Genomic DNA, 15,969 nt, shown 5'->3' with positions numbered 1-15,969 from the left:
GGTGCACGCCGCTTTAAATCGGTACTATTGTAAATCTATGATAGGTTATGTGCAAAACTGTACCTTATATCTGTAAATATGTTTACATTCAATTATTGTGTCATTTAAGATTCATCAAATCCTTACCATTTAAATGGTAAAGATATTATTGGTTTAAAATATGATATCTGTGCCGTATTTCTTCTGCTTTATAATTTGTGAAAATATCTGTGATGCAACAAACGCGCGGGTAGTCAAAGAAAACACTTGTCTTAAACAATGTGTTTAAAAAGATTTAATAAATCCAATTTAAACTAATCATTGACATTATATTAAATTATAGCAATAACAAGTTGCAAACTAAGGTGTTCTAATCACCATGTATTCATGATGATTGGTTATAGATGTAAAAACTTCAAAAGTCGAGCAATTAGCTCATTTACTGTCAATTGATGTATGGTAGTTACCAAAAAATCAATGGTTACAGAAATAATAGATAACATGAAAAAATTAGGATTACTACATATTTAAAAATTAATTATTGTTTACTATATGTCCCTGCAGACTGTACTACCAGAAGCAGTGGCCTGTCGCATTGTAATAAAAAATATTAATGTAACATATTTTAGAGAAAGAACTTTTTACAGGCGATTGGAAATAGGTATTTTTCTTCAAGATGAATCTATTCATTTTTAATTTAGTCTTAACACCTTCAAATATAAATAAAAAATAATTAGGAAACATATAATTTAATTTTATTTAAGACATCCTAATAGTTTATAATCATAATGGTGAAATTATAAATATATTACTTTTAAACATTTTCACAGGTGATGTTCATTTACAAAATTTTTCCTAAATTATTAATTTATGGATCACCCCCTTAATGTCTAGGTCATAGCATCTCTTCATAAGGACTATATGTAGTATGTAACTAAAATAAATAATAATTAGTCACTTAATTCAAACTGATCTAAGAATGTGGCATCAACTCCTAAAACAGTACCTAGACTCTCTCTCGGCTTTCTAGGCCTGTTATCCTCTACATCTGAATCAAAGTCTTCAAAAGATTTAACATTTGTATTGAAACTTGGATGTATCACATCAGGCAACGACGATCTATTTGCATTGGACACATCAATATTTTCTTCATGTCTCTTCTCATCAGCATTTGTGTTTGTTTCAGGTGATTTAAGTGTTTGTGAATGTTCCATATTAGCACGGAGTCTCTTAAAACGATTAATGATTTTTTCTAATGAATTTGCCTCCACTGTAGGTTGATGTTCTGTTTTAGGAGTCCCAGTCTTTTTAAGTTGTTTATAAATTTCCTGTCTGTTGTCACAAAGACTTCTCTGATCTACACTACTAGTTAATACTTTTTCCTTCATCAAATTGAATGGACTGTATAAAATATCATTTGTAGCATCTTTATTTATACATGTGATTAGGTCATGTGATGTTTCAGCTTTGACATCATCCACCTGATAAATCGGTGGTGTACTAGGATTACTACTTTTTCCTAACAATGCAATTCCGGATACGTCTAAAATTGAATCTGGGGAATCTTCTTTCATAATGGACAATTTCCTTGCACGTAACTTAGCTAAAGGTCGCCTCTCTCTATGTTCAAATAAATTTGGAGATGAATGACTACGGAACAGGCCACTGCTTTCATTAGAAAAGATAGACTCATTGAACAATGAGTGTCCCTGTAATTTTTTAAGAGACCTCTCCGTCTTATGCTTGAATTTTTTGGAACTACTAGATTTCTTAGTTGAAAATAACCTTGCTATGTGCTCTTTAGTAAATCCTGTGCGGCGTTCAGCAATTGTTTCATCTGCTTTATGAGAATAATGCGTCTGAAGTGAGTAATTTTGAAAATTTTGTGTTGAGTTTCCCATCTCGTATCTTGTCCCTACACTGCATGAAGCAGTAATTGATTTTAAAAAATCATCCCTTTCAAGAGGTAAGTGTATGTTCTGTAGAAAATTAGAAGGTGGTTTCATAAAATTTTTCATAATCTTTTCCCTCTTCATCAAATCAAATTGATGTTTTGATGGACAAAGTGGCGTGAAGGTTTCTGATAAACATTGCCTACCCTTGTATGATTTAAGGCTGGATAAATCAGGTAAGGGTGGTATTTCATCAAATTCTTTCGAAAATGATAGAGAATTTTCTGAGGCGACTGGATTGACCTGAAATTAAAAAGACTTTTTAAGTATTTTACATTATGAAACTAAACTTATTAATAATTAAATATAACTTCATCATCATCATCATAATGTCAGCCAATAGATGCCCATTGCAAGGCATAGGCCTTCCCCGAAATACTTGCTGCCCGCATCATTAAATATGTTGTTATTCCACCAAATTCCATCTGTAGTAATACATGACTTATGTTATTACTTATAAATAACTTATATAAAAGGTAAAAGGGCTGGAAGATGGTCATCTACTCGTAAGACTGAAACAATTTCAAAAGTATGCAACACCACTGTGGACAGCCTGGAAATAGAATGGTAAGAAAAACTGGCTTGTTTAGCCACAATCCTCAGTCACGAGTAACCAATGAAGAAGATAACTTACCACAACCATTAAATTTTATTTTTGACTACCATTACAGTTTATTTGTGTGGACATTTAGTTATTAATTTGTATTATGTAATAATTATAACAATATTTGTTTTTACACAGATTAATGTCTAACATACCCACATTTATGTGTGTTATCCAAGAACCAACTATAATTTATTTAATGCAATAAAAAATAAAAAATATACAAAAGCAAGCAATGGTTAAAAACTTAATGTTCACTGTCTCATCTATGCAGGCTGGTTTCCACAACTAAGCAGCATGGCTGTCATTAAGCTTAAGATAATGTTTATTGACAATGCAAGATGCTATTGTGTTTATTTTTAAGAATAATGTAATGCCGTCCTAAACTAGACAAAGTATTTTTCCATTTCATAAAAAATACTCTTTAAAATTTTTCCTGGGTAATTTATAGTGTTGCCTAGTGTTATCATGGTATTTTAATCAGCAGATATAAAGTATACCAAGTCTACAGAGTATTTACTTTTATGTGTTTTAGGTGTAAGCTTTATATGGGTAACAAACAATGGTACAACCTTTTAAAAAAATCAATTGTATTAGAAATAAAATAGTAATGACAGCATAGCAAGAAAAAGTGTTTTAAAAACTAAGATTACTACATATTAAAATCAATTATTGCTTACTATCTATCTCTATGAACATTATTGGCCAGGCATATTCCAATAAAAAAAAATTACTGCAATATATTTCATAGTGATCACTTTATACAGGTGATTAGAATAAGATGTAAAAGCTTTTAAGCTTTTTGCTCACAAATGAGCTATACATTCAGCCATTTAAAGCTACAATTACACAAGTACAATTCTTACAACAATTTTAAGTTTTCTCACCTGAAGCATTGATTCCGCTTTATCAACTCTTGTAATCACTGTTCTCATGGCCGAAACGAGCTCTGAATATTTCTCCACACTTTTAACTAAATCCTTGTTAAATTGGTATATATCATCATCTATTGTAATATCTTTCAAGATAAAACTTATAGCAATAAGGAAGCCACGGATTAAGTTAGGTAGATATAACTTTCCATCTTTTTCTATGTTCTTCAGGATATATTTCTGTTCACTATTTACATACTGTTCCAATTCTTTCGTTGATATTGCATCTGTTTTTGGATTATATTCCATTGTGAAAAGATTCTTGTCTATTTCTCCACTATGTCGACTTAATAATTCTTTGCTATTTATATATGCAGCATTCCCTGATTTTAGTAATGGTGTGATTAAATTATCCCATTTCATTTCTAAATCAGTCATAACATCATCAACCTCTGTCAGCCATATGTCAAAGTATATACAATGCTGTTTTACATTTTTTATTTTCAAAATCTCTTTCATAGCAGTTTCATCCGGCTTGCTTTTCTCTATAAATGCATCAACTATATTATCTATGTATTTTTGAGGACCCTGTAACTTAGCCTCCATTTCTATAATTTTATCTCTTACTAATTTTGCGATCTTCTCTTGCTCTTTCCTCTCGTTAAGCATGTTAGAGATACAGGAGATCATATTTTCAATCAGATTTTGTACATAATCAGTAAATTCATCTTTTGATTTATATTTATCTATTACTTCATTTAATAATTCTTTGTCAGATACATTCAGTTTAGTTGTTAGCACGGAGTCTACAGCTAGTTGTGAAAGTTGAAACAATAGCATTATTACCTTGAGACTGCCAGGATTGACTAGGTATGATGACATTACAGAAGAAAGGTGTCCCTTACTGCTATAGATGCTTATAAAATTAGATAACTCAGTTCTATATCCTTTTTTAGTCTTAGCGTCGTACAAGGGCCAAGGCAAGGATGCAGCGATGTGAGGATCGATAATATTAACCAAATAGTATGTGAGGTGATCGAACAAGTTTTGCGTAGGTTTTTCGAGGCCATTTTCCTTGAAAATGTATCTATGTAATTCAGTAGAAATAGGGTGAACCCAACCTAAATCCTTAACATTTAAAAATATTTCTTTTTTAAGCGTGACTACTAATTCTTTTCGCATTAACGACGACGCCATTATTTATTTTCACTTATTTAAACACATTACACCCATTAAAAGATAAAAATTAAAACACTTGGCTTAAAATACATTTATAAGACTTAATTTTCTTCTGTTACTATTCAAAGCCTCAAGTTCCGTTGATCTGTTTTTTTTTTTAATTAGCAAACAAAGACACCTATGTAGTAGAAGCCTCGACGTAGACATAAGATTTAACATATTATGTTAAAATACATGGTAAATTTAAATTAATAAAAATAACAAACTTTTTAAAACAATCTCTTTCTATAAATATTAAAAAAATACAATTTTATTCATAAATTTATAATATTTTTTATTTTGTTTTACTTTAGATTTTGTGTGTAAGCTTAATAAATAAATACGAAACATTTTGATGTTATAATAATTATAATGACACTTTTTTTATTAATATAGCGTTGGTAGTTTGTTCCTAAGCAATTTAGTGATAAAACTTACTCGATTTTAAAACACGATTATTTCAAAAAGTAATAAGCAGTACGGAGTAGGGTGGTGCCTTTGCAACCACCCATCGTACCGATTTTTCAGTTAAGATGTTGCAGTGGTCCAGTAAGAATAATGCGGGTTTTTACGTATGTGTTCGCAGACAACTTTGTTAACACTTCGGTATTCAAGGGATAAGTGATAGACCAAGTGTAAATTTATTTTGTTGTTTGAATCTGAACACATCTTAGTCTGGTCCCAGTCGATTTTCGAGAACTACCGAAAAAATTAAACTGGTTAAAATCAGTTAACGTGAAAATTCACGAAATCCATTACGGAAAAAAGAAGTTTTACTGATATTTCCAACCGCAAATATTAATGAAATTTCATGAAAGGATCTGAAGTATCCATACTAGTAAATAAAATCGTTTCAAAATAAAATTGTTCAAGAACTGATCAAAAGTATATTTTATTTCACGCAAAAATTTTTGTTTAACGATGTTGGAGCATTATTGCACTATTAATACAATATTATGGCACACAGGAACGATTCAGAAAAGAGTATGCAATGCTTTTATTAAAAGTCTGTGTCAAATATTACATTTTTGTTTTATGTTTAAATCAATAATTATGCCTCCACTCTGTATTATATATTTAAGATGTTAGTGAATATGGGAAGGCAATACAAATGTTTAAAAATATTATTAACGACAGCATCTCAATAACCACCAGTGGATCTGAAGAAGACACAGCCACTGAAGGTCTTGACTTATAATTGCATCATAAGCAACTGGCAGTTGATCAAGAGCAGCAGCATCTCGACAACGCCGCTCGAAACACCTACGAATTAAATTTATTAGACTAATTCTGTCTATACATTATAAGCCAACTATTTGAACAATGTGAAGATTTGAAACTTTTGTTCACAGCATTACACAAACAAGCGAGAGGACATCTAAATATTGTCGGTATCTTTGTAACTTCTCCAAAGCTGTCTCACCAGTCATTGCCTCCTGATATCATCTAATAAGCAAATACATTGAAAAACTTATATTTTTGGGGAGCACTACAAAAACTGTTTTTTTTTCACAAATTCTTTTTTAAACTTTTATATTTATATCACTAAAGAGTGATAATATTTGTTACGATTTTTATATGTATCGTAAATTTTACCAAAAATCTGACCGTTAGAAGTAGAGTATTGATACTTTAAGACCGATACCGAAGAAGTTACGGTAGTTTAAGAGCTACATTGCATCGAATAAAAAACGTTTCGATATTTTGGTTGTATCACATCCCTAGACCGAAAATGAAGAACATAACCTTAAACCACAGTTTCATTTTAAGAACGAGTGTCAAACAGGAAGCACGTGTTTTGTCGTTACTTAAATTTTTAATTGATGACTTAATCAGTTAAAATGGTAAATATTTTATTGTAATTAATAAATTTATGTGGAAAATAGTATATATGAAACATATTTGTACTTTCAGAGTAAGTTATATGTGCTATATGAGCACAGTGCGGGGTTCTCCCTTTTTCGTGTGGCTGAGTTTGAAGAGTTGGCGGCGTTCCTGCCGCAAGTGGAGGAATCTGTGACAGATCTTCAAAGATTCAATTCCGTAGTCACATTAATAGCATTCCAACCGTTCAAATCAGCGGTGGTAGCGTTAGAAAACATTAATGCTATTTCTGAAGGTACGTAAACATTGGCACGTGGTATTAATGTTGGTTAGATATGAATACCAATCAATTTTATTATTATTTATTGTGCCTACCATTTTCTTACTCAATACAGTAGTTTGTTGGGCTACATCAGCAACCTAACATTATAGTGGACCATAAAGAAACAACGTATACGGTATGTCCTATAAATCAATATCCAGTTAAAATATGATATTGATCGTAGATAGCCCCAGAAAAAAAGAACAATTTTAAGTAGACACATTTTTATGTCATTTACGAAGTTCTACTCAGGTGACAAAATTGTAAAATATATATTTTTATTCATGTATAATATATTTTGCATGATTGGTGTACCATATTTGATGTTATGTTATCACAAAAACAGTTCTGATTTGTCTAAATACTGTATCCTGTAGCAAAGCCAATTACAAATTAGTATGTATTTTAAATAGAGTTATTTATTAGTTAGTATTTAAATTTAATTTTAAAACTAAGAAAAAGGAGTTCATTCAATCCCATGAAGAAAGTACAGATATGCATAAATACCTGCAGTGTAATTTTGATGTTTTATAATAGATTAAATGGTTTATTGGTGCATTATTAACCCTTTGCACTTGAGACTGTTTTTAACTGGACCTACCAGCAACTTGAAGCGTATTGCGGTGCTTTTAGTGAATTTCTTACCTCTAATTTAAAATGATTATGCACATAAAGTAAAACTTAAAACTTAAATTTTAATATTTAACTTACCTTTACACCTTTATGAACATAATTTCTTACACATTAGTTTTTGTAATTTGGCTTCGTATAGTATTTCATAAAATCTGACCTTTGAATTTGATGGTGGACTCATCCACACAAATTTCTTGTCCCGGTGTAAAATACTTCAAAAGTTTCACATTAATATAATCAAGAAAGCAGCTTACTCACAGCAAAAGTGTTTTTGGACTTGCATTGCTGCAAAATCTATCTCTTGTAAATTTATTTGAATAAAAGAGAATGTAATTAACATCATTATGTGCCCAGTATTCTTGTAAATTCCCCAGCGGCATTCTCCCCATATTAATTACAACTCTAATAAATGTCCGCATTTCTTCAATAGTCATACTGCCAAGTTTGCAATATCGAATTCGGCGATAGCATATTGTTTTGTAGCTTTGTTCTAGCGTAGTTATTTGTTTCCTTAACTATTTCATTTATGAGTTCAAAAACAGTTTGAAAAAATCCAACGGCTCTTTCGACTGTGTGGATACAAGCGGTCCTCTAGGAGCGTCTCTGGCTATGTTTGGTATTCTGGAGGGTATCTCAGTCAGTACACATAGTCAGATTCTGTACACATAATCCACTCAGAATTGTCAGAGTGTGGGTCTTCTGCAGTATCACTATCACTGTCGCTTTCACTGTCAATTATTCTGATCTTTCGTGCTCTTACACATCTTTCTTTGTCACTATCATCAGTGCTCACTAGCTATACTTGGAATATCCTTGTTTATTAACTTTAAATCAAACTCGTCTTCACTCGAACTTATTTCATCACTACATTCCATGGTAATGGGGATGAGAAATTTCAATTTTTCTATTTGTTCTGCCAAAGCCGTCAAGTTCGGACTGATGCCGAAAATGCAGTCCGTAAGTAAATCTTAAGTAGTTTGAGGGGACATTACCGCAACTTTGTATGATTATATATGCAGCGCTTAGGACCCAGCTTCAAAGAACAATATCACATAGGTAAACAAAATATCAATCTTCAATCGCATTAGTGCAAAGGGTTAAGAATATGAAATTAAATAAAAATTTTAAGTATTGAAATAATAAATTGTCACCATTTGTCATCATGGCACCCTTTATATCATACCTTTTAATATTGAATAGTTGTAGGAGCTTACTACTTCTTGATAAACATATTTCTTAAGATAATGACCATATGCTCTATACTGTGCACCCTAAGTGGTCCACCTGGACCACTTTTGGGTACTATGGGCTGAGAGTAATGTTTTATGTTCAAGTTTTTGTGCACAGGTATAGTATCAGAAGATTTAAACTTGTTTCTCGAGGGAGCTTTACCTAAACGTAAGAAACGATCAAAATGCACATTAGGTGTGTCTGATCCTAAGCTTGGTGCGGCTATCAGCGAAGCACTGGAAATACCATGCTCACACACTGGTGCAGTGCCGGAGATTGTCAGAGGTGAGTTTTCAAATAGTTATACTATTGTGACAAGTAATTTTAAACCAATATTTTTACTTTTACTGATTATGACAAATCCCTGTAAAGAAATAATGTTAATTTTTTTCAACACACAAAGTCTATGAAAAAAATTTAAGTCTTCAAGATTGATGCCAAAAACACTCAACAATTACATTAACATATGTTTTTATATATATAACATATAGAAGTCAGAAGTCTTGGATTGTTATTTAGAGAAATGTATATTATGTATGTTGATGTAAAATATAAACATAGTTTTATATTGTAATTAATGTATTGGCAGCACTTATTAGCATTTAAATCAGTGCACAAATTTTTTGCCAATGTTTTTTTTTTTATTGAAACTACTAAATAGTACTATTGGTAGTTCACAGTCCCTTAAACCATGAATATGATTGTTCAGTATAGCCCAGCGGATTGGCTAATGGCAGTGAGCAGGCTACATAGCACTCTGAACTAAAGTTTTTAGGGTTCAGAGATCATGGACTGGGAAATGGAGTTTTTGATGGCTGCCCATGAGGTGGATAGATTAGATTAGAGACCTTGTTAGCACATTGTTGACGGATACCAAGTTAACTCATGTTTTCAAGGCTTATAAATGCTGACTGGCCATGAGTAAACTAGTGATGGTTTTTTTTGCATCAGTGTTTTTATCTCTATTGGCAACCATACAGCATAATTATCAGTCAGTATAATACAAGCGGTTTCTCTTACTTAAAAGAGCCGCCAAATCTTTTGTTGTAAAAAAGTTTTAATAATAATAATAAAAATGTAAGATGGATAGTAATAAAGAATCTTTCTATGAACTCAATGAAGATGCTTTATCTGTTTCTCTAAGTGATTATAAATCAAATTGTGATAATTGTGAAAATGATACGGTATCAGAAGAGAGAGACTCTGATATTAGACCACCAAAATAATATTACAGCATCAGATAGTGATGACATTTTGGAAGCTGAGGAGAATGAAGACGATATTACACCAAACTGACAGAATTATTTAAATATTCCTGGTGCAACTATTGAACTCTATGTGACACTCCAACTATCAGTAGGGTAATGGTTTAATTTTTGACAGTGGTGTTTTTGATTTAGTTTAGAATAGTCTAGAGTAGTAATTTAAAAGTAAACTTATTATGTCTTCACAGGTATCCGTCACCATTTTCATTCACTAGTCAAAGGGCTGACCCTGAAGGCTTGCAGCGTAGCCCAACTCGGCTTGGGTCACTCATACTCCCGTGCCAGGGTCAAGTTCAATGTGCATAGGGTGGATAACATGATCATACAGTCCATAGCATTGCTGGATCAACTGGACAAGGATATAAACACTTTTTCTATGAGAATCAGGTAACTATTATATTTTAAACATATCTCAAAATCTACTCTAGACTGATTATTTGTTTATTTAGATGTAAACTAATATTTATCTGGCTGGTTAAGCATGTGACATATATAAATAAATAATAAAACATTTTGCACTACAAAAAACTTTACAATAATTGGGTAATGAGTATTGACAACATTATTAGACTGCAATTTTAAAAGATGATCCTGTAAGTGGCGACCATGAGCCGGTAGATGTGGCATAGGTAAACATCCTGCTTGTTGGACTGACAATATAGTCAAGGATAAGGTCACACAAGATGCTGATTCCTTACCGTGACTTCTATTGGTTGTTGTGATAATATATATATTTTTTTAATTAAAAATGAAAACTTAACCTATTGCCATGTTTTAGTCGTCTAAAGTAATGTGGGTATGAACAAATTAAACTTTAAATTGAAAATGGCAACTACATCACAATTAAATAAGTTTAATTGAAAAGTTTTGAGTTTTGTCTCACTGATTACAATTTATTTAAGAAATAAATGAAAATAGAATTAAAACCCTAAGGAGTTAATAATAAAGAACTGGAATTCATAAAGGGTATAATTAAGGAACATAGGTTTTTCTGTGTTACAAACAATATTAGTATTATAAACAATAGTTAAATATATTTCCTCACCGTGAGGTGTAATCTCTTTGTTGAAAATTAGTATTGTTTTGTAGACATCAATAACTTACAAAGATATCTTTACATATTATAATATATATGCTTTTGATATTACTTTCCACTGTCTAAAATTATTTTTTTTTCCAGAGAATGGTACTCATATCATTTCCCAGAGCTTGTGAGCATTGTTCCCGAAAACCATTTATACACAAAATGCGCCGAACACATCAAAGACAGAAAATCGCTTACAGAAGAGTCTGTGGAGCCACTCACTGAAATCCTCGGTGACTCAGAAAAGGCACAAGCAATCATTGACGCGTCAAAAATGTCTATGGGCATGGATATATCTCCCATTGATTTGATAAACATACAAATGTTTGCCGGGAGAGTTGTAGCTCTGAGTAATTACAGGTAAAATATAACTTTTGTTTTATTACTGTGTTCCACTTGGTCAGTTTCCCAGTTGCTTTTTCTCATAGAACACTTTCAAAATTTACCAGGTTGTTGCAGACCCCTTGCAACTTCATTTACAAATCTCTATTTAATGTTACTGAACACATTTTACTAAACATGGAAAGTATATTTAAAGTTTATTTAAATTTATATAATGAACAGTCTTTAAGCTACATAGCTTATTGGACTAGCTAATGGAATTGGATGTGGGCAGGTCACATAGTGTGCAAAATAGATGATCATTGAGGTCTGGGATCATAAGGTTGACAGATGCCCTTGTCAAGTATGTCTGAAGAGGCTGGATGTAGGCTGCTTTCAACCAGTAGTGTTAAAAATCTATAAGAAGCCTTTGTCCAATAGTGGACCTCCTACATCTGAAGATATGAAGATAGTTACGTTAATATAGCCTTAAAACTGCATTATGTTTATTGTATTTTGTAAAAACATTTATGTTTTTTATTTATTACTATATTTCCTGCCAGTATTTCTTTGTCAGTGACATTTCAAGAAAACAACTATTGTAACATTATTCACAGATAATTAATTTATTAATAAAATCTGCAATAAATAGTTCATTTATACAAAATGGGTAGTTGTTTGCTGTTAAACGACAATATAAATTTACGTCACGAACGCGCGAAATTCAAAGTGAACTGTCAAATGCGACAAATTTTATTAGTCTATATTTTTTATCTTGAAGAAAGTTACAAAAAAAGATAAATAAAACGGGTAGTCTTGTCAAATTATGCTGTGAGTGATCAAGATGAATATGGATTTGTTTCTATTTAAAATAAAATTTATAAATAAAATAGCATCATCCAATCATTTCAACTTGTCTTCCAACAAAGATTTTCTCTAAAAGTTTATGTTACGTTCTCTTTTGATACGCGCATCCTTGTTAAATAGCTTGTCAATATATATATAGGTTTATTAACTTCCATGTATTAAAAAATTACTTTCTCATTTATAACCAGGAAACAAATAGCTGAATATCTCCACACAAAGATGAATTCCGTTGCTCCGAATTTAACAACACTTATCGGTGACCAAGTCGGTGCGAGGCTTATATCTAAGGCTGGTTCCCTCACCAGTCTCGCCAAGTACCCTGCTTCAACATTGCAGATTCTTGGTAAGTTTTTAGAATTTTAATACCACAAATTAAGTATATACCACATGGGACAATAGCTATGTATGATTTAAACTAAATTTTTCATGCAATTTATTTAACACAATGCATCTAGCATCTACCACTAAATTGTGATAGCTTTGAAAATACTCATATGATTTTTGTTGTATTACAAATATTTTGGTTGTAGTTCTGCAGACCAAGTGCTCTGGTATATTCTACTGCCAGTCTATGAAAAACATATTTATATGTCATCCGCTACCTAGAATCCGACCTGACTACAATGCGTTAAAAATATTAATTGATATATATAGATGTCCCATGAAACAATATCAGATTGAAATCAGTAGTGATCTATCACTTTAGAATAGAAAATCATTTTTAATTTTTTATTTAAAATCAAATACATTCCAATTCTTCCTAGGGTTGTCTGTAAAGAATTGCAGATTTTGAAAATATCTTCAACTGTTTTTGTCGTGGTTCTGCACACGAAAATAAGAATAAAATAAATTTGGAAGTACAAATGTAATGTCATAGTAAATAGTAAGGAATAAATAAAAATAATAATAAAAAATGAACCTTGAATGTATAATTATCTAACTTAAATTAAAATGATAATAAATAAAAGACAGGTGAATTTGAAGTAATAAATGGATTGATAGGTATTATTATAAATCTTTTGTAAAGTAAGAAAATTAAAAAAAAACTATTTTATGACATCTGAAAAACTTATTTTCTTATAAAAGAACTTTGCCATTAGGCAGCAGAGGAATTAAGACGACTAAGAATAAAATAACTAGTTCTTTTAGTTCTGTAATATTTATGCATTTAGTTTACATGTACAATGTATTAATTAATATTTAATTTCAGGTGCAGAGAAAGCTCTCTTCCGGGCTCTCAAGACCCGTTCCAACACACCCAAGTATGGGTTGTTATACCACTCAACATTCATCGGACGCGCTGGTCTGAAGAACAAGGGCCGCATCAGCAGGTACCTCGCAAACAAATGCTCCATCGCCTCCAGGATTGATTGCTTCTCTGGTAAGTCTATATTCTTCTTTCAGCTGATAGATGCCCACTGCAAGGTGTTGGCATATCCCAAAGTTTGTTACGACAATCAGTGATGTCTTCGTTCCACCTATAGGGGCTTACACATGCCGCATCTACCGGTTCGTTGTCGTTGTAAAAGCCGGTCTATATTCATTACAAATACTTTTATTTTTTAAATTAATACGATATATTACACTATATTTAGTATTACTATATATTATACATTTGCTGGACATAGTTAATAGATCACTTTTATGATAACTTACAAAAAGCGATTGAAAACAAAGATTGATTGCAGTAGTTGTCAACTGTTGTAAAGAAATCTAAAGATGCGTTTACATGGGTATTTTTTAATATGTGCAAGTTTCAAAAATTATTTAAGATGTGGATGGATTACATCAATTATTGACGTCAAGTTAAGGCTTCAACTTGTTTGGATAAAATGCCTCAGCAGGGCTCTTCTATGAAGTCATTTCCAGTCGTTTTTTTAAATCTAGAAATAGAAACTTTCTCAATTTTTTTATATTATATAACAAGATATATGATCACATGTCCGAAGAATATGACAGATAATACATTTCATTTGAGGAAAATGCCATTTCAATCTTTTTCTTGCCAGGTTTATCTTTGTACTTGCCATTGGCATCCGAGAAACTTTAAAAGGTTAATAAAATTAACTTTTAAAGGGTAGTAAAACTGTCATTATCATAATTTTTGTAGCACATCCAAGGTGGAGCATAGACCTCTATAGACTTCCAATAGGTTTGGTTAGAAGCGACCTGCATGCAGTGTTTTCCAACGAGCTTGATATGATTGTCCACCTTGTGGGTGGACACCTCACTGCCTTATGGTACCTTAAGGCTGCAATGGAAGAGGAAGTTGCCTGTCTGTGTGAATAATTTAGGAGTAAACAGTGACAATTAACATAATGGCTAGACAACGTGTAAACTCATCCTTGCCTAGTTCTAACTAACCAGAGAAATAATTTTCTATTTTCTAGTAATAACTCTGTGTGATGAATATTGAATTCAAGACATTGCACATCTTGATCTATTGCAAAAGCTATCTTTTGTGGTAATAAAAATGTGCTATATTAAATGCAGCAGATTTAAATATACACACAGTTGATGTTTGTGTGTATTGTATCTTAGCAACAAGTTATGAGCCTTTATATTGTAATGTCTTTAACAAAGTAAAATAGTACATCCTTACACTAAAAATATTGTAGACATTTAATATTGATAAAACTAAACAAAAATTTTATTTTTGGATCAATTGAATAAAAACTATACTGTCTCTCAAAAAAATATGGTAAAAACAAATTCGGGTTTCATTTTTTTATTTATTTCATAGGACCATAGCATCTGGTTTTGTTTAATTTCATTTTCGTTTCTTCATATTATATTTCTGTTTGGATCATTTGAAATATTCGCATGAGTATGCTACAGCCTTGTTCAGAAGAAACAAAAATTTCACACTAATCAAATTTCCAGAGACCCAGACAACAGTGTTCGGAGAGAAACTCCGTCAACAAGTGGAAGACAGGTTGAAGTTCTATGAAACGGGTGATATCCCAATGAAGAACATCGACGTAATGAAGCAGGCGATGGAAGAAGTATTGCTGCAACAAGAGCAGGAAGTTGATACCAGCATAAAGAAGAAGAAAAAGAAGAAGAAGTCAAAGAAGGAAGAGGAGCCGATGGACGAAGACTGATATTCCAAAACATTCAGTGCTCTATCATGCAAAATCTAATATTAAATTAAATATATTTTAGGGTAAAAGTTTTTAATAGAATATATCTCTACTGTTTAAGATTAAATTCATTTCTTAACAATAGACTTAAGGGTTTAAAAATTAAAATAGTTTTATCTCAACAAGAGTTTTATTGTAGCATATACAGTGTACAAATTTTTAGTACATCATTCATCATTATCATTTCATCAGCAACATCATTCCAGTAGCAGGCATTCACATTAGTCTCTACCATAGATTTCCATTTAGGACCAGTTTGCAATGATTTGCAGCCTATGTCTTCTGAGGAACCTATCATGCTCATCTTTCTAACTTATATGCCAGTCCATGGTAGCCACTTCAGAACCTTAAAGCCCCATTCACTTAAACATGCCAACCAGCGAAATCGCTGTGCCATGTCAATGTTTTGGGGTTTAAATCTGTTTTCCAGGATCATTTTTTTTTGTCAACAAAGTATAAGAATCAACTGCTAATAATTCACAGATCTCATTTATACATAGCATATTTTATACATGCCCTGTTACTTTTTTTTAAAAAAGAAACCAATTTTTTATTACAATTTACTGAATATTGTGAATGTTTTGTTAAATATTGATGATATTCTTAAAACAAGTATTCACTTAAACATTCGTAGTTTTGTACAAAATCAGTGTAA

The 15,969-nt window shown here is 31.6% G+C and overlaps 2 protein-coding genes across 2 annotated transcripts; one reads left to right on the top strand and one right to left on the bottom strand.

Moving 5' to 3' along the window:
• Positions 1 to 651: 651 nt before the first annotated feature.
• Positions 652 to 4,715, bottom strand: LOC137925971 (uncharacterized). Its single transcript, XM_068769477.1, has 2 exons — positions 3,423 to 4,715; positions 652 to 2,174 (listed from the first exon to the last, which is right to left on the bottom strand). Exons 1-2 carry the CDS (start codon positions 4,602 to 4,604, stop codon positions 930 to 932), a joined length of 2,427 nt encoding a protein of 808 aa, XP_068625578.1. The 5' UTR covers positions 4,605 to 4,715; the 3' UTR covers positions 652 to 929.
• A 1,649-nt stretch (positions 4,716 to 6,364) lies between these two features.
• Nop56 (Nop56 ribonucleoprotein) lies at positions 6,365 to 15,443 on the top strand. The gene is made up of 8 exons (XM_068769371.1): positions 6,365 to 6,469; positions 6,540 to 6,744; positions 8,752 to 8,919; positions 10,088 to 10,286; positions 11,080 to 11,343; positions 12,360 to 12,514; positions 13,382 to 13,552; positions 15,055 to 15,443. The coding sequence occupies exons 1-8, from the start codon at positions 6,467 to 6,469 to the stop codon at positions 15,273 to 15,275; spliced, it is 1,386 nt and encodes a 461-aa protein (XP_068625472.1). The 5' UTR covers positions 6,365 to 6,466; the 3' UTR covers positions 15,276 to 15,443.
• The last annotated feature ends 526 nt before the right edge of the window (positions 15,444 to 15,969 follow it).

The sequence above is a fragment of the Battus philenor genome, unplaced genomic scaffold (genome assembly GCF_028537555.1).
Source record: "Battus philenor isolate CCGP_79_NKW_IND1 unplaced genomic scaffold, ilBatPhil1.0.hap1 SCAF_28, whole genome shotgun sequence".
In the NCBI taxonomy this organism is placed as follows: Eukaryota; Metazoa; Arthropoda; class Insecta; order Lepidoptera; family Papilionidae; genus Battus; species Battus philenor.
Note: the sequence above shows the minus strand (reverse complement) of the source record. Positions and strands in the feature narration are given on the sequence as shown.